General features: G+C 52.4%; 2 protein-coding genes across 3 annotated transcripts in view; both read right to left on the bottom strand.

Moving 5' to 3' along the window:
• Window positions 1-2,056: 2,056 nt before the first annotated feature.
• ANKRD23 (ankyrin repeat domain 23) lies at window positions 2,057-8,219 on the bottom strand. The gene is made up of 9 exons (XM_050755152.1): window positions 8,128-8,219; window positions 6,539-6,685; window positions 6,249-6,374; window positions 4,899-5,024; window positions 4,548-4,646; window positions 4,360-4,458; window positions 4,124-4,222; window positions 3,855-3,953; window positions 2,057-3,772 (listed from the first exon to the last, which is right to left on the bottom strand). The coding sequence occupies exons 1-9, from the start codon at window positions 8,152-8,154 to the stop codon at window positions 3,677-3,679; spliced, it is 918 nt and encodes a 305-aa protein (XP_050611109.1). The 5' UTR covers window positions 8,155-8,219; the 3' UTR covers window positions 2,057-3,676.
• The window catches only part of ANKRD39 (ankyrin repeat domain 39), a 745,852-nt gene continuing 726,110 nt past the window's right edge, over window positions 6,539-26,280 (bottom strand). The window contains exons 2-6 of one of the 2 annotated variants that reach the window (XM_050755168.1): window positions 24,570-24,698; window positions 19,000-19,103; window positions 18,059-18,262; window positions 12,949-13,124; window positions 6,539-6,685 (exon numbers count right to left, since the gene is read on the bottom strand). In XM_050755168.1, coding sequence (XP_050611125.1) covers window positions 12,981-13,124; window positions 18,059-18,262; window positions 19,000-19,103; window positions 24,570-24,672 — 555 coding nt within the window. In that variant the 5' untranslated portion in view covers window positions 24,673-24,698 and the 3' untranslated portion in view covers window positions 6,539-6,685; window positions 12,949-12,980. Of the gene's footprint in view, window positions 6,686-12,948; window positions 13,125-18,058; window positions 18,263-18,999; window positions 19,104-19,126; window positions 19,190-24,569; window positions 24,702-26,280 lie in introns of those variants that run through there. The other variant, XR_007718906.1, reaches the window with a different exon arrangement.

A 26,280-nucleotide genomic window follows, 5' to 3' on the forward strand; every position in this document is an offset into this window, starting at 1 on the left:
CTGACCTCAGATGATCCGCCTGCCTCAGCCTACCAAAGTGTTGAGATTACAGGCGTGAGCCACCATGCCCGGCCTACACCCAGCTAATTTTTTTTTTTTTTTTTTTTTTTGAGACGGAGTCTCGCTCTGTCGCCCAAGCTGGAGTGCAGTGGCCAGATCTCAGCTCACTGCAAGCTCCGCCGCCCGAGTTTACGCCATTCTCCTGCCTCAGCCTCCCGAGTAGCTGGGACTACAGGCGCCTGCCACCTCGCCCGGCTAGTTTTTTTTTGTATTTTTTAGTAGAGACGGGGTTTCACTGTGTTAGCCAGGATGGTCTCGATCTCCTGACCTCGTGATCCGCCCGTCTCGGCCTCCCAAAGTGCTGGGATTACAGGCTTGAGCCACGGCGCCCGGCCACGCCCAGCTAATTTTTTATAGAGATGGGGTACCATGTTGCCCACACCTGGTCTCAAACTCATGAGCTCAAGTGATCTGCCTGCCTCAGCCTCCCAAATTACTACAATTACAGATGTGGGCCACTGTGCCCAGCCATCTTTTCACCCTCTTGGGGTTTTATACAGAGCAAAAGTTTTCAGTTTTGATAAAGTCCACTTTACTGATTTTTCCTTTATAGACTGTTGCTTTTGGTGTTGCATTTAAGAACTCTACGTAAGGCCGGGCGCGGTGGCTCAAGCCTGTAATCCCAGCACTTTGGGAGGCCGAGACGGGCGGATCATGAGGTCAGGAGATCGAGACCATCCTGGCTAACACGGTGAAACCCCGTCTCTACTAAAAAATACAAAAAAACTAGCCGGGCGAGGTGGCGGGCACCTGTAGTCCCAGCTACTCGGGAGGCTGAGGCAGGAGAATGGCGGGAACCCGGGAGGCGGAGCTTGCAGTGAGCTGAGATTGCTCCACTGCACTCCAGCCTGGGCGGCAGAGCGAGACTCCGTCTCAAAAAAAAAAAAAAAAAGAACCCTACGTAGTCTTAGATCCCAAAGGTTGTCTGTTTTTCCCTAAAAGTTTTATAGTTTTACATTTAAGTATGTATGTGAGCCATGTTAGTTTTTGTATAATGTGTAAGACTTAGGCTGAAGTTCTTTTTTTTAGCGTATCGTTTTCCAGCTGCTCCAGCACCGTTTGTTGAAAGGTTGTCCTTCCTCCATTGAATTACTTTTGCACCTTAAAGTCAGCTGGGCATATTTGTGTGGTCCTGTTCCCATGATGTTCTTGGCTCTGTCAATGTGTGTGTCTGTCCCTCTGCCAGCATTGCACTCTTGGTTCACATAGCTATATAGTAGATCTTGAAATCAGGTGGACAGATTCCTCTTCTCACTTTATTCTTTTTCAAAATATTTTTGCTATAAATTTTTATACGGATTTTAGAATAACCTTGTCTACATCTACAAAACATCTTTGAGGATTTTGATAGGAACTGCATTCAACCTGTAAATCTGAGGAGAATTGATATCTTTACTCTATTGTGTCTAACAATCCGTGAACATGGCATGTCTATTTAAATCTTTGATTTCATCATGTTTTGTAATTTTCAGCATACAAGTCCTTGCCTATTTTGTTAGATTTAAACCTAAGTATTTCACTTTTTAAGCAATTGTTAACAGTACATATTTTTAACTTTTGTGTCTATATGTTCATTTCCAGGAGGTAGAAACAGGTTTTATGTGTTTATCTTGCACCTGAGATTTGCTGGACTCCCTAGGTGTCTGCTTTCTATAGATTCGTAGGATTTCCCACATAGACAAGCATGGCCTCTGCATGAGAATACCTGGATCCTCCCCTCAGGGCTTCTGACTTAGGGTGTGGACATCAGGACTTTTTAAACCTTCCTGGTGATTCTGACAAGCAGCTGAGGTGGAGAACCACTGCTCTCTGACCTTGTCGTCAGCGAGCAGAGATGCATTAAGCACAAGAGCCTAGTGCTAGGACCCCGCATCCTGCCCACTCTGCACTCCTGCCGCTTGCTGCCGGCCGGCATGGCTAACAGGCCTGGGCCCTAGCAGACAGTCCCCGGTGATTGAAGCATGGGCTCCTCTCAGCCCAGGAAAGACAACTAGGCTGTAATGGATAGCCCGTTTTAATGAACAGAAGATACTGATCGGTATAAAAAGGGGTGTTTGTCACTGAGGTGTCCTCATTTCTAGATGAGGATTTGTCTTCTCCGTGGTCTTGAACGCCTGCTTCGCCGTGGCACCAGCGTCTGGTGCACGCTGGCTCTGTCGCCACAGGGCAGGAGCTGCTCATGGAAAGGTATGTGCCCCGAGTGTGGAGCACTGGTCAGCTTTTCCACTTCGTAACAACAGCCTTGTTGTGGCCCTGAGAAGGCCACCAAAGGCAGACTTAAAAAGAAGCATGGCCAAATGCCTATCAGCCCGGTACCTAATGTAACCCGGGACCCATGTGAGGGAGGCTGAGCCTTCACCTTTCAGCCCTTCCCTCAGCACATGGTTCTCAGTTTAGGGCAGAGCTTGCTAAGATTCACTTTCTGGCGTTCAGGGGCCCAGCCCCGCCAGCAGTACAGGTCTACACTGGTGTAATCTGAAACGTACAGACAGCGGAAAAGGAAGAAGTCTAGGGAGCTTGGGTCCTTAGACCACCAGACAGCAGGGAAGGGATGGGAAGGGCCGGCGCGGGGCGGGGGGAGGGCTTCACCTCCCCCTGCTTCCCTGTGGGCTGGGTTCAGAGTCCCTCAGTGTCCTGGCCTCTCAAGTGGGATCAAGCAGGGTGGGTGCAGCTGCAGGGTTCCAGGCAAGAGCTCAAGCTCCAGTACCAGGGACATAAGAGCCTCAGGCAAACGGGTTACGGGCCACCGCCCCAAGAGTTGGGTGGGCCACAAGCAACCCCCGGTGCCCAGGCACTTCCCCATGAGCGCCGCCTGCAGGCGACAGTGTGCCAGGCCGGCCTGACCAGGGCCAGTACACCGTGGGTACAAGGCTTCTCAAACACGTGCTCCAGCTCATCAGTCTTAGGACTTCTGAGGCAACCTAGTGGGTCTTGGACTTCTGTCGCTGTGGGGCCTCAAACCTGTTGAGACCTCAGACGGCCAGAACCCACCTCCAGAGTCCCTACGACCAACGTTGTCTGGAGCTGCTCCAGACACTGCCAGGGTTGCTACTGACAGGAATGGGATCCCCGGAGAAAGCCTTGCCCATGGGCATCCACCAGCTGCAGACAGGCCCGGACCCTGCACGGCCTGCCTGGGCTGCCCCTTGTACATCCTGGATGGCATCTGCCGGCCCCAGGCTGAGTCCCCACCCGCAGAGACTGGCCCTGGGGAGAGCAAGGCAAGCCCCTAACCTGGGACAAGTGGACACTGAGGATTCCCAGACCCAGCCCCGGGTGGCTCCAGCCTGGGACTGCTTCCTTCGGGCTCCGGTCTTGGCCCTCACTCTCCTCCCCTTCTTGGCCCTCGTCTGGACCCGCGCTTTCCGCTGCCTCGTGGTCCTCTGCTCCAGCCCTGGGAGGGAACGCGGCTCCCCTGACAGTCGAAGCCAGGGAGGCCCCTCTCTCTGCCTGCAGGGCCCGGTGCCACCACTCAGTTCTGCAAAGGCTGCTGAGGAGGCACAGACCCCAGAGGCAGGAACCGGGGCTGAGGGCAGGAACCACAGAGGCGCAGACGCGGGGGCTGGGCATGGGATGGAATGGTGGCAGGTGCGCAAGACCCGGGCTGCGGTCAGGGTCAGCACCGGGTGCGGGGATGCGCCACGTGGGCCTGCAGGGCCTCCCGGATGCCGCGCTGCCAGTCTCGAGCCAGCTGCACCGGGGTCACGGAGGCCTGGGAACAACGGTGTGGGTCAGTCCCCTGCAGGCGCTCCACCCGCCCTCAGGACAGGAGCCAGGGCTGCGCCCACACTCACCGCGTTCCGCACCCCCAGCTCGGCCCCGTAGAGCAGCAGCAGCTTCATGGCTTTGTAGCTGCCATGCCGCACGGCCTCGTGCAGAGCCGTGTCCCCTTCCTGCTGAGAAGGCAGGCGGTCAAGCTCCTGTGTCTGCGTGCTGCCCTCCTCATGCGGGCAGGTCAGGGCTGCCGTCCCCGAGCACACAGCACCTCTGGTCCCAGCTGGGGCTCCTCAGTCCCTGCCCCTCTGGAGCTCTCAAGCGGGAAAAGACCAAGCGCCTGCCTTACCTTATCCTGTGCGTTCAGGTGGGCGCCACACTCGATGAGGTGCTCCAGGCAGTCGGGGTGCCGGGTGCGTACTGCCACATGCAGGGGGGTGCTCCCAATCTGAGAGAAGTGGGGGTCAGTGCTGGGTGTGGATTGGCGAGCCCTGCCCAACCCACGGGACTACACGTGCTCTCTTCTCCAGGAACAGCGTCTGCTCCTGTGTTCCGGACAGGCCCCCAAAGCACCGTGCCCCTCACCTTGTCCCGGGCGTTGACCCGGGCTCCCTGGTTAAGCAACTGTTTGAGGATGTCCAGATGTCCTCCGCGGCAGGCCCAGAACACGGGTGTCCTGTCCAGCTGCAAAACAAAAGCACCCAAGCACTCAGAGCTGCTGGGATGCGAAACCGGGCGTGGACCAGAGGCTGGGCCTTTTTTCCCATCCTTACCAAGTCCCGCGCGTCCACGGTGGCACCTGCCGCCAGCAGCTTGTTCACCAGCTGGCTGTGACCCTTCAGACAGGCCCAGTGCAAGGCGGTGCGGTGGAGCTGGGGGCAGAGATGGGAGATTAGGCAGAGGGAGTGCAGCTAACCCTGGAGACCCCACGCCGTCCCCTTCCCAGGGCCAGGTCCCTGAATGGAATTGCTGCTTCCTCCCCGCCCTCTGGAGGCATCACTGGATTCATGCCCGTGAAAGTGAAAATCCCTGTAGCCTCCTAGGCCAGGACTTGAACACACTGAAGGCAGCGAGCGCTCCTGCAACTGCAGCTGCTGCCAGCCGACTCACCCCACCTGTGCTACCTTGTCATGGGCACTGGGGTCCCCTCCGTCTGTCAGGTATTTGTCAATCAGGGACTCCTGGTTCTCAGCAGCTGCCTTCAGGAACATCTCCAGGTCCACAGGCTCCACCTGGGCCTGGGGCTGTGGCTGGGTCAGTTGAAGACAAGACCAAATCACTCCCGAAGGCCGCAGGTGCCCAAGAGGTCACAGCTCCACCGGCCTGGCCCACGGGTCCCACGCAGCCGACCGAGGAACACTGCTGGCTTGTACTAATGCAGTTTCTTATTCTAATCCCACCCCAGGAGATTGAATAGACTGTGTGTGTGTGAGTGTGTTACGGATTGACTTGTATCTCCCCAAGATTCATGTGAAGTCCTAACCCCAGGTACCTCAGAATGTGACCTTATTTGGAAACAGAGTCACTGAGGATGGAATTAGTTCAAGATGAGGTCACGCCGCAGTACGGTGGGTCCCTCACTGGTAGGACTTGTGTTAAGGTGGGCTCTAATCCAGTGTGACTGGTGTCACGAAAGGGGACATGTGGGCCGTGTGCAGTGGCTCACGGCTGTAATCCCAGCACTTTGGGAGGCCGAGGCTGGAGCGCAGTGGCGCAATCTTGGGTCATTGCAAGCTCCACCTCCCAGGTTCACACCATTCTCCTGCCTCAGCCTTCTAAGTAGCTGGGACTACAGGTGCCTGCCACCATGCCCGGCTAATCACCTCCTGATCATGAGGTCAGGAGATCGAGACCATCCTGGCTGACACGGTGAAACGCCATCTCTACTAAAAAATACAAAAAATTAGCCGGGCGTTGTGGCGGGCATCTGTAGTCTCAGCTACTTGGGAGGCTGAGGCAGGAGAATGGCGTGAACCCGGGAGGCGGAGCTTGCAGTGAGCTGAGATCGCGCCACTGCACTCCAGCCTGGGCGACAGAGCGAGACTCCGTCTCAACAACAAAAAAGGGGTGGGGGGACACGTGGAGACAGGCGTGCACACGGGCAGAACACCCAGCGAACATGAAGGCAAGAGTCTAGGAACGCCAAAGATCACCAGCATCCACCAGAAGCCGGAGAGGCACGAAGGGATTTCCCTCCCTGCCCAGAGGGAACCAGCCTCGCCAACACCTTCCTCTCAGCCTTCCAGGCCCTAGGACTGCGAGGTGACACACACCTGCTGTTGAGGCTGCCCAGGCTGTGGACTTTGTTATGGCATCTCTGGCGGACACATCCCCGGAGGCTCTGGAATGGATTTCAGGGGCTCCCCAGGTGCCGGCTGTGTGGTCCTGGCCTGCAGTGCCCACTCCTCCCCAAGCTCTCCCTCTGGAACTGGAGCCCTGGCGTCGGCATGCCCCAGCCCTGACCTCCCACTCACCTTAACCAGGGGCTCGGGTTTCCTGGGGGGGACTCTGTGTCTCAGTCGCTTTTTCCGTCTTTGAACCAAGTTTTCCAAGTCAGCCAGGTTATCCAGATTAAATCTGGAACTGTTAAATCTTTCAAGCTGGGGCAGAAGACAAGACCGTGCCAGTCACCAGCCGCTGGTCAAGATCTCTCTGCCCTGCCGACAGCTGACACCAGCTGCCCAGGCTGCCCCACCAGAGTCCCTCCAGGCCTCACTGCTCAGCCAGCCTCAGGGATTAGCCCCCGCCCCTGCCCCTCTCTCACTTTCTTCTTCTTCTCTTCTTCCAATTTCAGCTGCTCCCGGGCCACAGCCTCTTGGGGGCCCCTCCTCCAGTCAGTAGGCCAGGCTCCAGGGTCAGGAAGTCCACGTCCAAATCCCAACACCTTCCCTTCAACTCTTTCTCCACTTACCTGTAGGAACAGGATATGAGTACCGAGTTGGGAAAACTGGAGGAGCCCTTAGAAAGCAGAGCTGTGGAGTACCAGGGGGCTGTCTGCTAAGGGCCAATGTCACAAGGCTGCTGCCCGGGATGGGAGTAGGCCTCAAAGCCCCAGCAGTCCAGAGTGCTGGCCAGCTCCCTCACCCCGTGGGTGCTGCTTGCTCTGCAACCATGGCATCGGCTGACACCGTGTCAGCCGATCCCCGCCTACCCTGCTCCTGTCAGCAGGAACACAGCTGGGGGGACATGAGGCCACAATCTATTTATACTGCTGGGCGTGTGCCCAGGTAGCCTCAGGGCAGATGACACCTTAGCTTCCCCCATGTTGTTGTCCTTAAGATTTCTCCCAGATCATACTGACTGCCACCTGACTCCAAGCTCAGAGGGACAGAGGAGAAGCCCCCGCCGGGTAAAATTCTAAATGCCTGGGTTCAGTTATCGGCTCCTTTTGAAGCTACATTTAAGCTCAAACACTTTTAGGCACTTGCCTAATGAGCTGGGAAGGTTGTGAGTTATTGGGGCCTGTGCCTGGGGCAAAGCCTGTAGCAAACATCCATGCTTCCTCCCACTGCCCCACCTCAGGAGTTCAGGAGGAATCAGCATGTGGGGAAAGAACAGGCTGGAATGATAGGGTAACAGATCCTAGGACTTTCCAGCCAGGTAGAACCATATTTCTTCTAAAGAACTCTAGCAACCTAACACTTCCCTGCCATTTGCCTCCCAGCAGAGGCTGCAGCAGGCTGGGGCCTCCAGCCCAGAGGGGCTTGCTGGGCCTCACACCCTCCGGGCCCCTCCTCACCCAAACCGACATCCCTAAGCATCACTGTCTCTCACTGCCCAGGGAGCACAAGAGCACCTTCCCCATCCCCAAGGCAGCCAGGCCCTCTGGCCATTTCCAGAGCAACAACTATCATGGTGCTTAAGCTGAGCTACCACCACCACGGCGACCACCACGGCTACACTCGCATCTTCCAAAGTAACCTGCATTTCCTGTTCCTCTTTTGCCATCACCATCCATCCAGGGCAAAACTCACTGAACTCAAGGATTTTCATGTCTTCTTTCCCACTGACGACCTCTTGTTCCCTATCCCCCCTCACCTCCCATGAGAACCAAGCAGACACACCAGAAAGAACTGCACGCCCAGCCGGCTGTGGTGGGACACACTTGGAGTCCCAGCTACTCAGGAGGCCCCGGTGGGAGGATCACTTGAGCCTGGGACTTCAAGGCCAGCCTGGGCAACCTAGCAAGACTCCATTTCAAAAAATACCGATTTTTATAAAAGAAATGCATGCTTCCTTGCACCTAAGACTTGACCCTCACACCACAGAAAGAAGCTGCCAGCCCTCCTCTAGCCAGTCTCCTCCTGTCCAGCCGGTCCCAGGGTGCCTCCCACCTCCGTCCCACATCCTTACCAACTGCTGAATGCTGATGAAGTCCATGGTCCCCCCTGTTCCTTACACCCCCCAGTGAGAAGAGCTGAACTGCTCAGCCCTTTATAGGAGCGCCTGGGGGTGGGCGGGGGTGGACAGAGGACTGGCCCAGGGACTTGCACCTGGGCCGGATGACTCTGGGACTCTGTCACACCAACCAAAATACCAGTCTGGGAATGCAGCCCACTGGGGAAAGGAAAAGGAGCTGTTTGGACATGAGTTGGCTACATTCTCGGACACCCACTCCTGCACCTCTGCTATGCCCCACACCTACTCAGGGGCCATTTAACCAACATGCTGCTAGCGCAGATTGGGGTGAAATGTGTTCCCCTCTCCTAAGTTTAGATGCCACTCCTGAAGCAAGCCCAGCCTGGCCTCCATGTTGTAGGGCTGGCTGCCTGCGAACCTGAAAGCCCAGCCTGGGTGGCTGAGCAAGGAGACTGGAAACCTGAAGGGGTGGTCAGGAGGGGCAGGAGCGGCCAGCCTACAGCCTCAGCCCTTGTGGTGGCCACGCGAGGAAACCGTGATCTCCCAACTTGCAGTTTCAAGGCTGCCCTTCCCTGTGCTGTGGGTTTCTTGCCCTCGGGCTCCCCCGCTCCTCCCCCAGCGCTCTGAGAGCACATGGCAGCTGCCCCAGCCCTGGATTCAAGCCTGGCGCCTGTCCTCCGGCCTCTGGAAGTCCTCCGCGCCCTTCCATAGGCCCCTACCAGACGCTCTCCGGGGACGAAGCGTGCCCTTCCAGCCACAGGAAAGGGGAGACTGAGCCGCGCCAGGTCCCGGGATGGAATGGTAACCATGAAATCCAGCCGCAGAGCAATGTGCCTCAAGTCACCAGTCACCATTTCTAATTCTCAGGAAGCCAGGCATGCCCTTCACCCAGCTGGACCTTGAACTCCGCCTTGGCCTTTGCAAGGAAATCAGCCAGTAAAGAAGACCCCAGAATCACAGCAGCCTGAGCAGAGAAGACCAGGGCATGGGAGGGAGAACCGCGGCCAAGGACGGCCACAGGCCCCAGATGGCTGCCCAGCTCCCAAAGAACTGGCCTCTGGGAAGGGCTTCCACATCTTCAGAGAACTCAGGGAAGGGCAGAGCTTTCTTAGCAAACTCAGTTCTTGACCCGGCGCGGTGGCTCACGCCTGTAATCCCAGCACTTTGGGAGGCCGAGGTGGGCGGATCACGAGGTCAAGAGATCGAGACCATCCTGGCCCACATGGTGAAACCCCGTCTACTAAAAATACAAAAAACTAGCCAGGCGAGGTGGTGGCACCTGTAGTCCCAGCTACTCGGGAGGCTGAGGCAGGAGAATGGCGTGAACCCGGGAGGCGGAGCTTGCAGTGAGCCGAGATCGCGCCACTGCACTCCAGCCCGGGTGACACAGTGAGACTGTGTCTGAAGAAAAAAAAACAAAAAAGAAAAGAAAACTCAGTTATTTTTGTTTGTTTGTTTGTTTGTTTTTTTGATGGAATCTCACTCTGTCACCCAGGCTAGAGTGCAGTGGCACGATCTCAGCTCATTGCAACCTCCGTCTCCTGGGTTCAAGCAATTCTTCTGCCTCAGCCTCCCGAGTAGCTGGGATTACAGGCACCCGCCACTATGCCCAGCTAATTTTTTATATTTTTAGTAGAGACAGGGTTTCACCATGTTGGCCAGGCTGGTCTTGAACTCCTGACCTCATGATTCGGCCGCCTCAGCCTCCCAGAGTGCCGGGATTACAGGCTTGGGCCATCGCGCCCAGCCAAAAACTTAGTTCTTAGGCTAAATTTCGGGTGCTTTTCTCAGACAAAGGTGTTCCTTGCTTTTTTTTTCTCTTTGAGATGGAGTTTCGCTCTTGTTGCCCAGGCTGGAGTGCAATGGCACGATCTTGGCTCACTGCAACTTCCACCTCCCGGGTTCAAGTGATTCTCCTGCCCCAGCCTCCCAAGTAGTTGGGGTTACAGGCGAGTGCCACCACCCTGGCTAATTTTGTATTTTTAGTAGAGATGGGGTTTCTCCATGTTGGTCAGGCTGGTCTCGAACTCCTGACCTCAGGTGACACCCAGCCTCTTCCTTGCTTTTGGTTATGAGGAGGAAAAGAGTCATTTAAAATGACAGCAAAGGGGCTGGGCGTGGTGGCTTACGCCTGGAATGCCAGTACTCTGGGAGGCTAAGGCGGGCAGATCACCTGAGGTCAAGAGTTCGAGACCAGCCTGGCCAACATGGTGAAACCCCGTCTCTACTAAAAATATAAAAATTAGCCAGATGCCTGTAGTCCCAGCTACTTGGGAGGCTGAAGCACGAGAATCACTTGATCCCAGAAGGTGGAGGCTGTGGTGAGCCAAAATCACACCACTGCACTCCAGCCTGGATGACAGAGTGAGACTCGGTCTCAAAAAAAAGTAAAATGAGTGCAAAAAACCAAGAAAAAGTAAGGCTGGCCACCACTGTCCACTTCAACTCACAAATACCCCTCAGCCCGTGGCACTGGAGGAGCGTTGTTTTACACCCACAAGCTTCAGGGAAATTCTCAATAGAAAACCCATTGGTTGTCTCATATGACTGGTATTAACTCTGACTTAAAAGAAAGACAGACTTTGGGAGGCCGAGGCGGGTGGATCACAAGGTCAGGAGATCAAGACCACGGTGAAACCCCGTCTCTACTACAAACACAAAAAGTTAGCCGGGCGCGGTCGCGGGCTCCTGTAGTCCCAGCTACTCGGGAGGCTGAGGCAGGAGAATGGCGTGAACCCGGGAGGCGGAGCTTGCAGTGAGCCGAGATCGTGCCACTGCACTCCAGCCTGGGGGACAGAGCGAGACTCGGTCTCAAAAAAAAAAAAAAAAGAAAAAGAAAAAAAAGAAAGAAAGAAAGAAAAAAAGCCAGAAACAGTATGTTGAACAAGAAAGGAAAAAACATTCCTTATGAAAAGTTCAAACATAAATAGAAGGCTCAGGACCTCCTTGACTCCCTCTCTTGCCACATGGCCCAGGAGAAACCACGGCTGGCAGTTTAACAGCCCCCCTCCTGCTTCCGCTCTGTGCATTTTGTGGATGCACATCCACATTTTTCTTTTGAGACAGGGTCTCACTCTGTTGCCCAGGCTGGAGTGCAATGGTGCAATCTCAGCTCACTGCAACCTCCACCTCCCGGGTTCAAGCGATTCTCCTGCCTCAGCCTCCAGAGTAGTTGGGATTACAGGCACCTGCCACCACATCCAGCTATTTTTTGTATTTTTAGTAGAGACAGGGTTTACTGTGTTAACCAGGATGGTCTGGAACTCCTGACCTTAGGTGATCCTCCTGCCTCGGCCTCCCAAAGTGCTGGGCTTACAGGTGTGAGCCATCGCTCCTGGCCTACATCCACTTATAGATCCATACATTTATACCTGATCTTAGCCAAAAGGCTGAGAGGCAATCACATTCTAGAGACATGCTCTGTGGGAAGAAGTGTGGACGCGAGCGGCACTCTCCTGTCAGCACACCGTGTTCTGCTGCGCGGCAGAGACCTTGGATCTGCAGGACTCCACCCTCCCTATCAGGAGGAGTCGGTTCTCTCTCTCTTTTCTTTTTTTTTTTTTGAGACTGAGTCTCGCTCTGTCACCCAGGCTGGAGTGAGTAGCACGATCTCGGCTCACTGCAAGCTCCGCCTCCCGGGTTCCCGCCATTCTCCTGCCTCAGCCTCCCAAGTAGCTGGGACTACAGGTGCCGCCACCACGCCCGGCTAATTTTTCTGTATTTTTAGTAGAGACGGGGTTTTACCGTGTTAGCCAGGATGGTCTCGATCTCCTGACCTCGTGATCCACCTACCTCGGACTCCCAAAGTGCGGGGATTACAGGCGTGAGCCACCGCGCCCAGTGGTTCTCTCTTTTTTTTAACGTTGCACTCCATGCTCCAATGCACATATTTGTAAATGCTCCTGTAAATAAACATCTTTGTAACCATGGAAGAACATCTCTCTAATAGCTACACAGAAATCAAAGTATTGGCTCTGCTCATTTAAATAGATGCTGTCAAACTGCCATCTACAGTGACTGTACCAATCCCCATGAATGGACATCAAGAAACAGAGCATAAAAGACAAAAAGGGAAAAAATTAAATGTACATCTATAGAACAAAGGATCAGGATCTAGAATAGAAACACTCCTGTGACTAAGCAGCATTTCTGAAACTGGCATGGGTAGGCGGCTCACAGCAGACACAGGCGCTCAACCTCACTGTAGCCAGCAATGAAAACCGAAACAGCACTTTTCTCCTGTTGGACTGTCACAATGAATGGAATCATGGTATATGAGCAAAGTGCTGATGAGGCGCTGGGGAAGCGGGCCTCCCTCAGGCTGCCTGCCACGTGCCAGGCCCTCTCTCAAGGGCTGTCCCAGTGCGCACTCACCTCGTCCCACAGTGACTCTGAGGCAGGCCCTATGATGACCACTCCCTGTACAGAAGAGGAAACGGAGGGGCAGACAGCTAAAGTGACTTTTCCCAAGGACATGCAGCTAGAAAGCAGCTTCTCACATAGTCCCTATTTTCTTCTAATACTTACATAGTTTTGTGTTTTTATATTTAGATATTTAATCTTGTAATTTATCTTTGTGTGTGGGATGAGGTAAGGATATCACTTTATTTTTTTCCAAATGAATAGATGTCTCATATGAACTAATTTAGAATATGATCATCTGCCCGGGCTTAAACACTTTTAGCCACACCAGATCTCCTCCCTCGCTTCCAGAGTGACCAGACTGGGGCTCTTCCTGGGTCGTCTGGCCTCATTTCCCTGCCCAGCAGCATGGATGCTGACCAAGGCAGGGGCATGGAGAACTGGTCTGTGTACCCTTTAAAGGCAGCTGGAGACAGGGTGGCGGCTCAGCTGGATAGCAGGTCCCGCAGGTCACTGTTGCAGGGCAGCAGGTCACATGCTAGCCGTGCCTTTCGGTCCCGGACGGCCTTCAGGGCTGGGCTGTGTTGCAGGAGGAGGGAGCAGATGTCCCCGTGACCCCTCTCAGCAGCCTGTGGAGAGAGAGGCTGCAATCAAAGGGCATACCCCGCACTGGGCTCTGCTCTTTCTTGTTCCACTTTCAGGGGCTTCTTCCTTCTAAAAAAGAGGCCTCTCGGGGTGTGGTGGCTCACGCCTGTAATCCCAGCACTTTGGGAGGCCGAGGTAGGCGGATCACTAGGTCAGGAGTTCGAGACCATCCTGACATGGTGAAACCCCATCTTTACTAAAAATACAAAAATCAGCCGAGTGTGGTGGCATCTGCCTGTAATCCCAGCTACTCAGGAGACTGAGGCAAGAGAATCACTTGAACCCGGGAGGTGGAGTTTGCAGTGAGCCAAGATCGCGCCATTACATTCCAGCCTGGGCAACAGAGCGAGACTCCAACTCAAAAAAAAAAAAAAAAAAAGAGGCCTCATGGAAACAGAGACATGGCTGTTTGAGTAGATTTCTTCTAATTCCTACCAAATCCCAATGACTTTATACTGATCTGTGGAGTATCCCAGTGCCATTCTCACAGTTAGCCTGAGTTTTTCTTTCTTGTGTCCTTTGCGAACTGTCTTTGGCCAGACCTACACATTAAAAACGAATACAGCACCTTGTATCTCCAGGCATCGCTCACAAGCCTGCACACATCACCTACAGGGTCTGTGCACTGTGGGCACAGGAGGCACCAGACATGGCCCCCACCCTTTAGGAACTTTTATTCATTTATTTTCTTGTATTTTTTAATTTTTACTTTGCGTTTTAGAGACAGGGTCTCACTCTGTTGGCCAGGCTGGAGTTCAGTAGTTTGCGTTTGAGAGACAGGGTCTCACTCTGTTGGCCAGGCTGGAGTTCAGTAGTGCCGTTATAGCTCATTGTAGTCTGCAACTCCTGAGCTCAAACGATCCTCCTGCCCCAGCTTCCCAAGCAGCTGAGATTACATGAGATTACAGGCGTGCACCACTACACTTAGCTAAACTTTTTTTAAAAATTTATTTATTTTGAATTTTTAAAAATAGAGACAGGGCGGGTGCAGTGGCTCATGCCTGTAATCCCACTTTGGGAGGCTGAGGTGGGCAGATCACTTGAGGTCAGGAGTTCGAGACTAGCCTGGCCAACATGGTGAGACCTCATCTCTACTAAAAATACAGAAATTAGCCAGGCGTGGTGGCATGTGCTTGTTATCCCAGCTACTCGGGAGGCTGAGGCATGAGAATCGCTTGAACCTGGGAGGCAGAGGTTGCAGTGAGCCACTGCACTCCAGCCTGGGCGACAAAGCGAGACTCCATCTCAAAAAATAAAAATAAAAATAAATAGAGACAGGGTCTTGCCATGTTGCCCAGGCTGGTCTCGAGCTCCTGGACTCAAGCTATCCTCCCACCTCAGCCTCCCAAAGTGCTGGGATTACAGGCATGAGCCAAAGTTCCTGGACAGGAAACTGAGACAGGCAGGGAAAGACTGAGGCTTAGTTCCCTATGTTCTCTTCTTCTAAGGCAGAAACCCCAATCCAGATGCCAGTTTCTAACCTACCTCCTCCAAAAAATAATAGAGTTAAGTTGATCTACATAGATTATCTTATTTAACTTTCACAATAGCCCTCACAGGCAAGAATCATCATTATTCCCATTTTACAGATGAAGAAATTTAGGCTTAATAAATGGCTTGCCCAAAGCCACAGGGCTAACGTGGCCACCTGGGATTCTAAACCAGGTTTTCCTGGACTCTTAATAACTCTGTGAACCACTATTATTTCCTACTCCTCCCAACAGACAAATTGATAAGACTCCAGGGGCTTTTGAGAGGTATCAAAATTAACACTAGTGGCAACCACCCTCCCAAATTTGAATCCAAATCTTTACTCAGCTGGTCCTCCTGAGTACACACAAAGCTCTCAATTCTGCTGCCTTAATTCAGGCAGTGGGATGTTGTCAACAGTTGTGAGATGCACCCAAATAATGTTTACAAAAAATAAAATATGAATGTTTGCAAATCGTTTTAAAAGACACATACACAGGCCGGGTGCTGTGGCTCATGCCTGTAATCCCAGAACTTTGGGAGGCCGAGGCAGGTGGATCACCTGAGGTCAGGAGTTCAAGACCAGCCTAGCCAATATGGTGAAACTGTCTCTACTAAAAATACAAAAAATTAACCCGGCATGGTGGTGCGTGCCTGTAATCCCAGCTACTTGAGAGGCTGAGGCAAGAGGATCACCTGAACCCGGGAGGCAGAGGTTGCAGTGAGCTGAGATTGTGCCACTGCACTCCAGCCTGGGCAACAGGAGACTCTATCTCAAAAAAACAAAAAAAAACAAAAACACGATAAACAAAAATGCGCATATCTCACATTTGCATTATCTGCATGACAGAAAAAGGGATGGAGATGCACCTAACTACGGTAACACTAGCCAGGTATACCCCCAACAGCATCCTGGCTGTTTACATCCGTCATGTGAGTTGTAGCAGTAAAATGTCTGAGCAACATCATTAAAAACAATCTGTCTATCCAATTGGCAAGGATTTTTTTAAAAACCCGACATTCAGCTGTTCACTCAGCATGTATTCACTGGGCACCTGTGCTAAGTGCTAAGCCTGCAATGTTTTCTTGGGTTTTTTTTGAGACGGGGTATCTCTGTGCCACCCAGGCTGGAGCCCAGTGGCACGATCTCAGCTCACTAGAGCCTCCACCCCCCGGATTCAAGTGATTCTTATGCCTCAGTCTCCCAAGTAGCTGGAATTACAGGTGTGTGCCACTACACCTGGCCTTTTTTTTTTTTTTTTTTTTGAGACGGAGTTTCGCTCTTGTTGCCCAGGCTGGAGTGCAAGGGTGCAGTCTCGGCTCACTGAAACCTCCGCCTCCCGGGTTCAAGTGATTCTCCTGCTTCAGCCTCCCGAGTAGCTGTGATTACATGCACGTGCTACCAACCTGCCTAATTTTGTATTTTTAGTGGAGATGGGGTTTCTCCATGTTGGCCACGCTGGTCTTGAACTCCCGACCTCAGATGATCTGCCCGCCTCAGCCTCCCAAAGTGCTGGGATTACAGGTGTGAGCTACCATGCCCGGCCTAATTTTTGTATTGTTAGTAGAGATGGGTTTTGCCATGTTGCCCAGGCTGGCCTCGAACTCCTGGACTCAAGCAGTCGGCCTGCCGTGGCCTCCCAAAGTGCTGGGATTCCAGGTGTGAGCTTTGCACCCAGCCCAGCTACAACAATTTAAACAGGGCAAAGCCCCAGCTGTTTCTACTGAGACACGCAGACCCCAAACAGGGAATTCCAGGGGTAGAAGAATTAGGAAAAGTTGAGTCCATGGTACGTACAGCTAGGCATACATCCAAGTGAGCTAACCATGGCTAGGGATCAGGAAAGGCTCTCGCGGGGTGTGATATATAAGCCGAGATCCACAAAAAAGGGTAGAAACAAGTCAGATAAAAAACGCGAGGGCAGAAGTACCCAGACAGGGGATAAGTTGTTATATATGGCTCTGGGGGGACAGAGTAGTAGGTTCCAGAAAATTAAAATGGCTGGATGTGGTAGCTCACACCTGTAATCCCAAGACTTTGGGAGGACTGCTTGGGCTCAGGAGTCGAGGATAGTGACAGACCCTGTCTCTACTAATAATAATAATTATTTTAAAAGCCTGGGCAATGTGGTGAAGCTGTTTTTACAAAAATTAGCCAGGCATTGTGGCATGTGCCTGTAGTGCCAGCTACTTGGGAGGCTGAGGTGGGAGCACTGCTTGAGCCCAGGAGGTCGAGGCTACAAGTGAGCTGTGATCGTGCCAGTGTACTCCAGCCTGGATGAAAAAGTGAGACCCTGTCTCTAAAATAAAATAAAATAAAATAGCCGGTCATGGTGGTGCAGGCATGTATAGTCCCAGCTACTCAGGAGGCTGAGGTGGGAGGATGTAGTTGGCTACATCAGTGGCTGTAATCATGCCACTGCACTCCAACCTGGGTGACAGAGCGAGAGCCTGTCTTAAAAAAAAAAGAAGAAGAAAAAAGAAAAATGATTAGTAGGGCCTCTGAGTGCACACACCAGGGGATAAGAGCTCAGGAGAAAACTGGAGGGGTGGGGAAAAAAGACAAAAAAGACAAAAAAAAAAAAAAAAAAAAAACTGGAGAAGGGAGCAGGAGCAAACCCCAGGAAACCTTCACAATAACTCACAGACCTGGAGAAAGCAAAGCCTCAAGGACTCCAAGTGGGGGTGTGGCATGATCAGAACTGCTTTAAACCATCGCTCCAGGAGAAAATCAAAGGGGCAAGAGGGGACTAGATTTACACACATATATGATTTACACACATATGCCACACATGCACAGACCACCTCTCAAAGGTGCCTGCAAACTCAGTAAAGTGGCCGAACAGGGTAGCTCACACCTGCAATCTCAGCACTTAGGGAGGCAGAGGCAGGAGGATCAGTTGAGCCCAGGAGTCTGAGACCAGCCTGGGCAACACAGTGAGACCCCATTCCTCACAAAAAAGGAAAAACAATCGGTAAAGTGAATGCCTCAAAGGATGGGCCTAGAAGGCTGAGGGATGAGGAGCTGGGTGGGAGGGAAACTCGCTTTCATGGCATGCCCTTGTTGACTCTTCAGATTGTTCACCATGTGTAGGTATTTCCAGCTAGAAAAGAGTTTAATTAAATGATCACTCCAGCTAACATATAGTAAGTGGACTACAGGGACAGGCAAAAGTATGCATAAGTTTCAGAAAACTATATGGAGAAGGCTGCATGCCATGTCTCTAAGGGAAAGAAAACTAAAGCGCCACAGTACATTTTAATTTACACGCTCAGAAAAAAAGGCTGGAGAATTATCCATTAGTCCTAAAGTGATGACAGATGAGCAAGGGGATTACAAATGATTTTAATTGTCTTCTCTCTGATTTCCTGTTTTCCCCATGTTTTCTACATGAACATGTTATAACTTCAAGGAAACAACATTTTTGGAAGGGGGAAATGGGCCCACCTTATGCAGACTGGTCATGCCGTCGCCATCCACCACCCTGGGGTTGGACCCATGTGATAGCAGGAGCCGTGCGATTTCAGTGTGCCCGCAGTAGCTGGCTCGGTGCAGAGCAGTGGCACCCCCGTGGGTCTGGGCATCACACTTAGCTCCGTTTTCCAGCAGGAACTGGCACACAGCATAGTGCCCATTGCGGCTGGCATAGTGCTGCAGGGAACAGAGACCGAGATCAGATGGGAGAAGCCAGGCAGGGGACAATGGTGGTGGAGAGGTGAGAGCATGCCCCCCCTGCAGCGAGGGGCTTGGAGTCATCTCAGGTTCCACCCCCAGCAGTCGTGTGACCTGGGCAAGCTTCTGATGCCTAACCTGAGTTTATTCAACTGAAAAATGGGGAAAATGATCATTCCTATCTCACAGAATTGTTACGAAAATAAAACTAAATCATTGGCTGGGTGCAGTGGCTCACATCTATAATCCCAGCACTTTGGGAAGCTGAGGCAGGTGGATTACCTGAAGTCAGGAGTTCGAGACCAGCCTGGCCAACATGGTGAAAACCCATCTGTACTAAAAATACAAAAATTAGCTGGATGTGGTGGCAAGTACCTGTAGTCCCAGCTACTCGGGAGGCTGAGGCAGGAGAATCGCTTGAACCTGGGAGGCGGAGGTTGCAGTGAGCTGAGATCACGTCACTGTACTCCAACCTGGGCAACAGAGCGAGACTGCATCTCAAAACAAAACAAAACAAAACCTAAATCACTGATGTAAAGCTCTCACACTAATTTAAAAAATCCAGGTTCACATGATGCTTAAAAAGAGAAATTTTGCTGGAAGAGAAGAAAGGGAGGGAGGAGGTAAAAGTTAACCATTGATCCCCCTCCTCATAGAGCAGGTGTCTCCTGAGTTAACGCTTCTGTCTCCTGACCCCGTGCTCCTCTTTAGCTCACCAGTGCAGTGTAGCCGGCTGAGTCGGGCTGACTCGGGTCCTCAGCCTTCTGGATTAAATGCTTCACTCGGCCCAGGTCTCCATTCAGGGCTGCTGACCAGATTCCTGCAGAAAGTCAACCAAAGGACCGAATGATGCTGATGACTGGGAGTTTCAGTGTTTGCTCTGCCTCGTGACCTCAGTTTTCTCGTCTATAAAGTGAAGAATATTCATCCCTTCAACAAATACCAACCGAGCACCTCCTCTGTGTTGAGGTTTGTTCTGAATGCTGGTGACTTAGCTGTGAACAAGACAGACAGGGGCACGTCTCATGAGGACAGTAGAACTGGGTGGACACAGACATCTCCATCCCACTTCTAACACAGCAGTGCTGGATGAAGTAATGTTTAAAATGTTTGGATCTAGAGTGAAATTCAGGTCGGGCTGGGATTACAGGCACCCACCAATATGCCCGGCTAATTTTTTGTATTTTTGGTAGAGACAGGGTTTCACCATGTTGGTTAGGCTGGTCTTGAACTCCTGACCTCAAGTGATCCACCTCCCTCGGCCTCCCAAAGTGCTGGGATTACAGGCGTGAGCCACTGTGCCCGGCCAGAAACAACTTTTTAAAAATATCGGCCGGGTGCGGTGGCTCACGCCTGTAATCCCAGCACTTTGGGAGGCCAAGGCGGGCGGATCATGAGGTCAGGAGATCGAGACCATCCTGGCTAACACGGTGAAAACCCGTCTCTACTAAAAATACAAAAAATTAGCCGGGCGAGGTGGCGGCGCCTGTGGTCCCAGCTACTCGGGAGGCTGAGGCAGGAAGGAGAATGGTGGGAACCCGGGAGGCGGAGCTTGCAGTGAGCCGAGACTGCGCCACTGCACTCCAGTCTGGGCGACAGAGCGAGACTCCGTTTCAAAATAAATAAATAAATAAAATAAAATAAAATAAAATAAATATATGTAATGACGTCTCCAGAAGCTGCCGAGACAGTGTGACAATCTCCCACAGAAGAGAATCTCCCTGGTGAGCACAAAGACTGAAAGTCGCAAAACAAGAAGCAATCTGCTGCCCTAAGAGACAATCAGCAAATACAGGTGAGATGAGGGGGATTCGGGGAGTTCAGGGTGGCGTGGCCACAGACAACAAGCAGCAAATGCAAGTGGGAACACGCCTCCAAAGTGAGCCATTATTGCGCAATCCAAAAAAGGCCTTTTAACAGCAACATTGAAGGCGTTCAGAGAGACAAAGGGATAGAATCCACAAATCAACAGAACATGAGGAAAAACAAAACGGCCAGATCTGTGGCCGGGCGCGGTGGCTCAAGCCTGTAATCCCAGCACTTTGGGAGGCCGAGACGGGCGGATCACGAGGTCAGGAGATCGAGACCATCCTGGCTAACACGGTGAAACCCCGTCTCTACTAAAAATACAAAAAAAAAAAAACTAGCCGGGCGAGGTGGCGGCGCCTGTAGTCCCAGCTACTCGGGAGGCTGAGGCAGGAGAATGGCGTGAACCCGGGAGGCGGAGCTTGCAGTGAGCCGACAGCAAGACTCCGTCTCAAAAAAAAAAAAAACAACAAAAACGGCCAGATCTGAAACAGGAAAGCTGATAAATTAAAAAACAGACTCACTGAAACAAAGCAACAATAGATGGGTCAAAGAGTACTGCAGACCCAGTCAAAGAGAATTAGTGATTTGGAATTCACCCAAAATGCAGTACAAAATGATAAACAGAAAAATATTATGGTGACTTATATATACATATGTGTATATATATCTTTTTTTTTCTTCTTTGAGACGGAGTCTCGCTCTGTCGCCAGGCTGGAGTGCAGTGGCACAATCTTGGCTCACTGCAAGCTCCACCTCCCAGGTTCAAGTGATTGTCCTGCCTCAACCTCCTGAGTAGCTGGGATTACAGGCACAGGCCACCAAGCCTGGATAACTTTTTTTTTTTTTTTTTTTGAGGTGGAGTCTCACTCTGTCTCCCAGGCTGGAGTGCAGTGGTGGATTCTCAGCTCACTGCAAGCTCCACCTCCCGGGTTCACGCCATTCTCCTGCCTCAGCCTCCTGAGTAGCTGGGACTACAGGCGCCTGCCATCACGTCCGGCTAATTTTTTTGTATTTTTAGTAGAGACGGGGTTTCACCGTGTTAGTCAGGATGGTCTCGATCTCCTGACCTTGTGATCCGCCCGTCTCGGCCTCCCAAAGTGCTGGAATTAAGGTGTGAGCCACCGCGCCCGGCCCAAGCCCGGATAATTTTTATATTTTTAGTAGAGACGGGGTTTCACCATCTTGGCCAGGCTGGTCTCAAACTCCTGACCTTGTGATCCACCCACCTCAGCCTCCCAAAGTGCTAGGATTACAGGCGTGAGCCACCACACCCGGCCAGTCAATGATATTTTTAATGTGCCACTAAATTCGGTTTGATACTATTTTTATTGAGGATTTTTAAATCTATGTTCATTAGGGATATTGGCCTATGGGTTTTTTTTGTTGTGTTGCAGAAAAATATTAAAGAGTGGTAAAGAAACATGAAAGACAGTGTACCAACATATATCTAATAGAAGTTCAAAAAAGGCTGGGTGCGGTGGCTCACGCCTGTAATCCCGGCACTTTGGGAGGCCGAGGCGGGCAGATCACTTGAGGTCAGGAATTCAAGACTAGCCTGGCAAACATGGTAAAACCCCATCTCTACTAAATATACAAAAAAATTACCCGGGCATGGTGGTGAGTGCCTGTAATCCCAGCTACTCGGGAGGCTGAGGCAGAACTGCTTGAACCCAGGAAGCAGTGGTTGTTCTTCTTGAGACTCCATCTCAAAAAAAAAAAAAGTTAAAAAAAAAAGAGACAGAGGAACTGGATACAATGGGAGAAGAGGCATAATACATACAGGCACAATAAAATGGAAAGGAAAATAAACTCAGAAAGTCGGTATGACTTGAAAAAAAAAAAATTCACACAACAGGCTAGGCATGGTGGCTCATGCCTATAATCCTCATCATTTTGGGAGGCTGAGGAAGGAGGATCGCTTGAGACCAGGAATCCAAGACCAGCCTAAGCAACAGTGAGACCTTGTCTCTGAAAAAAATTAAAAATAAAAAAAGTCCACAAAACAAAATAGATAAGCATCTTTTCCACATGTAGGAAATAGATAATAAATCAGTAAGCAAACAAAATAATGTAAGATTATAAAGGCTAAGCACAGTGGCTCACGCCTGTAATCCCAGCACTGTGGGAGGCCAAGGTGGGCGGATCACCTGAGGTCAGGAGTTTGAGACCAGCCTGGCCAACATGGTGAAACCTCCTCTCTACTAAAAATACAAAATTAGCCAGGCGTGGTGGCAGGCACCTGTAATCCCAGCCACTCGGTAGGGCTGAGGGAGGAAAATCACTTGAACCTGGGAGGCAGAGGTTGCAGTGAGCCGAGATTGCGCCACTGCACTCCAGCCTGGATGACAAGAGCAAAACTCAGTCTCAAAAAAAAAAGTAAATTTTTTATAAAATGTATTAAAGTTAATATTATTTGTAGGAGAGGTGATATTCCTATGTTATTAAGTCTTCCCAACCAAGAACATGTACTTTTTCTTTTGTTAAGATAGTTTTTTTTTTGTTTTTTGTTTTTACTTTAAAAATAAATTTTATTGCATATATGAGTTTTACAACACAATGTTATGGGATACATATGGGCAGTAAAAGGGTTACTACAGCGAAGCAGATTAACAAATCTCTAGTGAAGTGGATCCACAAATCTCACACAGTTTCTTTTATTGGTGACAAAAGTACCTAAAATTGGCTTATCAAACACACTCTTGCCATTAATGTTTTAAAGAATGTATTTGTTTGTCTTCACACAAAAAAAATGAGGAAATTATTTGCAGTAAAAATTGGTTTTTATGAAAGCAAGATGCCGGGCGCGGTGGTTCACGCCTGTAATCCCAGCACTTTGGGAGGCCAAGGCAGGCGGATCATGAGGTCAGGAGTTCTGAGACCAGCCTGACCAATATGGTGAAACCCATCTTTACTAAAAATACAAAAACTAGCCGGGCATGGTAGCACACGCCTGTAATCCCAGATACTCAGGAGAGTAGAAAAATCAATTGAACCCAGGAGGCGGAGGTTGCAGCGAGCCAAGATTGCGCTACTGCTCCCCAGCCTGAACAAAAGAGGGAGATTCTGTCTCAAAAAAACAAAACAAACAAGCAAGATGATGGATACATCAGAGTAACTGGCCTAACTTTGGATAATGCAATGTTTACTTCTTAACAGCACTATTGACATTTATGGGCCGGATGATTACTGTAGGGAGCTGTCCTGTGCGTTGTACCATGTATATAGCATCCCTTGTCTCTACCTACTACACACCTGTAGCACCCTCCCGCCTGTGACAACCCAAAATGTCTCCAGACATTCCCCAAGTCCCTTAAAGGGCAGAACTGTCCCCAGTTGAGAACTACGGTGTTTAGGGAGGGTTTCTGAGGAGATGCCATTGGAGCTGGGATCTGAAGAAAAGCATCAGCTAGCTTAACGGTTGTAGGAAGTTCATTCGAAGGAGACGGGACAACAAGTCCAATGGCCTTCACTCAGGAAAAGGTCTTGCATATTTGAGACACCAAAACAAGACTAGTGTGGCTGCGGCGTAGTGATTGGGAGAAGAAAAGCACGAGAAATAAAATGAGGGAGAGAAGTAGAGGCGGCAGGGGTGGGTCTACAGAGCTTTGTAGGCCATAACAAGGAATGATCTGATTTCTAATATTCAAAAAGCCGCTCTGGCTGCTATGTGAGAGTAGAAAACCCTGTAGGAGGGCAATCGTGGGAGAGGAAAGACCCTCTTGAGGCAACCACTTCGGCAGTGCAGAGGACAGTGGTGGGAGGGGCGGAGGGAAGTGGGCAGGTGCCAGAACCATGGTAAAGGAAGGGTTCCATGAGAATCCTTGCGCAGCAGTGGCAATCGAGGGCTGCATCCGCACGGGTAGCCGACACAGCACAGTAGCACAATGGCTCCCAACACTCAGAAGAAGCACCTTGCTTTCCCGCCTTCCTCCGTTCCTATTGCCACCATAATCTCTGTATAATCTGGGCCAAACGTGTTATCTCTCTGGGTCCCACAGATGAGATACCGTGCCCTGCCTCGAAGGATACCCGTGCGAAGTTCTTGCCATCTCTAAAGCATGCAGGTTGCCTGGCACCCGGGGCCAAACAAGGGCCAGTGCCCTCCTTCACCGCGCAGCCCCCAGGCCTGCAGCCCCTCGGGGGGTGCAATGCCCCAGGTGCAGATTCTGCCCCCCGGCCCCTCTCTCCCACACCTGAGCAGGCTTGCGTCTCCCAGGGGAGGTCGTCCCCCGCCACTCGGGAGGGTTTTGGAAACCAGTGTCTCGGCTTCCCCGCCGCCCGCGAAACAGGTGTCTGCTGGCTGAGCTAGTGAGAGGCCCTGGCAGGCTCTCAGTACGCGGGAACCACGAGTCCCGCCCGCCCTCCCGCACCAGGCCCCACGCTCTCGGGGCCCAGTTCACCCGCCTCTCCTCGGCCCCGCGCCTCCTCCTTGGGCCGGGGCCTGGGGAGAGCCACCAGGGCCGCGCGGCCGCCTCACCCCTCTCGAAGTCCATTTCCTCTAGCGTCTGCTGTACGCCGAGCACCGCGTTGGGCTGCGAGCAGCAGGGCCCATCCGCGCAGGGCCTCGGCGTCGCCATCATGGCCCCGGCGCCAGCCGACCTGCCCCGGGTCTCACGCGCGGCCTCGGCGGGAGGGGCGGACGCAGGGCCCGCCCCGCGTCCCGGATCTGGCTGCTTGGCGTCCGCGGCTGTCGTCCTAGTCCCGCCTCCTCGCCAAAACCTACCAATCAAACGCCTAGGCCTTAGCTCGAGAACCAATTGCAGAGGTAGGGCGGGGCTTGTTGCGCCGGGCCATGCCCCGAGGCGGCCGCGCGAGGGCGTCAGAGGCTAAGCGGAGGCGCTGGGTTCCGGGAGCGGCGCGCCGCAGGAGGGCCTTTAGGCCGCCTGGCCTTGCCGGGTGTGGGGATGAGGCGGCTGGGTCCGGTCGGGAGCTTTCCAGTTACCTTCGCCATGACCCAGCCCTCCAGCGACCTCTCTGGCTCCTCTCTTTACCGCCTCTAGTCCCGCCGGGCCGCTAGGGCAGGGAGGCGCCACACGCTCTGCGGTCTCTTTTTTTTTTTTGAGACCGAGTCTGGCTCTGTCACCCAGGCTGGAGTGCAGTGCCGCGATCTCGGATCACTGCAGCCTCCGCCTCCCGGGTTCAAGCGATTCTCCTGCGTCATACTCCTGAGTAGCTGGGATTACAAGCGCCCGCCACCACGCCTGGCTAATTTTTTGTATTTTTAGTAGAGACGGGGTTTCACCCTGTTAGCCAGGGTGGTCTCGATCTCTTGACCTCGTGATCCGCCCGCCTCGGCCTCCCGGAGTGTTGGGATTACAGGCGTGAGCCATCGCGCCGGGGCGCGCTCCGCGGTCTTTACCCCCTCTTCCTGGCACCACCCTGGGCCAAGGCCGACTGCCCCCGAGGCAGCGGCAAAGTGACGGCTGGAAAGGTCTCGTCCCCGTACCCCGCTCTTCCTTACAAGTCTAGCAAGGGGCTGGTGGCTACAACTTCTCCTGCTTGTAGCTCTACCTCAAGGGCAGGGGCAGGGCCTTGGTTTGTGTAGAACCCCCTGGCCCCACAGTGGGCGCCGAGTTTACCGAATCGGTCTTCACGATCAAAACCCTCTGGGCGGCCGTCTGCAGACCGTGAACCCGCGCAGCGTGCTCCTCAGCAGACCCCAGCCTTCTCAATTCCCAGTTAAAACCCAGGCAGCTGCCTGCTCAAGCCACGATCAAGTGTACAGGGGAGACCTCACTTCCACGGCCTGACTGGTTTAGAAAGGGTGCACGAGCAACAGAATGCAGGTTGGGTTCTGTGCCAGTCCCTCTCCAGGACAGTGGTCTGGTGCACACTGGGTGTAAATTCCTTCCCCCCCCGAGTTGGGGCACTGAAGACCCTAAGCATTCGTGGTGGGTAGAAGGCTGGAAGTCATTTCTCCTCCCCTAAGCGGGTTGAGAACCCCATCCTCACACAAACAACGATCTCATCTCCACAACCTTCCACTCCTTTGGCCCCTCACTCCCACTAACCGTCCTGAGTTCTGGGAAGGCACCCCCGCCCCCCAACTCCACTTCTCCCCTGGACTCCCAGTGCCCTGACTTCTCCTTCTGGCCAGAAGCCAAAGCTGGCTCCCAAGGGGCTGTGGCCATGGTCTGGTTCCCAGCGCCGCAGCCACCACTGTGGGAAAACACTGGAGCTGGGCTGTT

This window comes from Macaca thibetana, chromosome 13, assembly GCF_024542745.1.
Source record: "Macaca thibetana thibetana isolate TM-01 chromosome 13, ASM2454274v1, whole genome shotgun sequence".
Taxonomy (NCBI): domain Eukaryota; kingdom Metazoa; phylum Chordata; class Mammalia; order Primates; family Cercopithecidae; genus Macaca; species Macaca thibetana.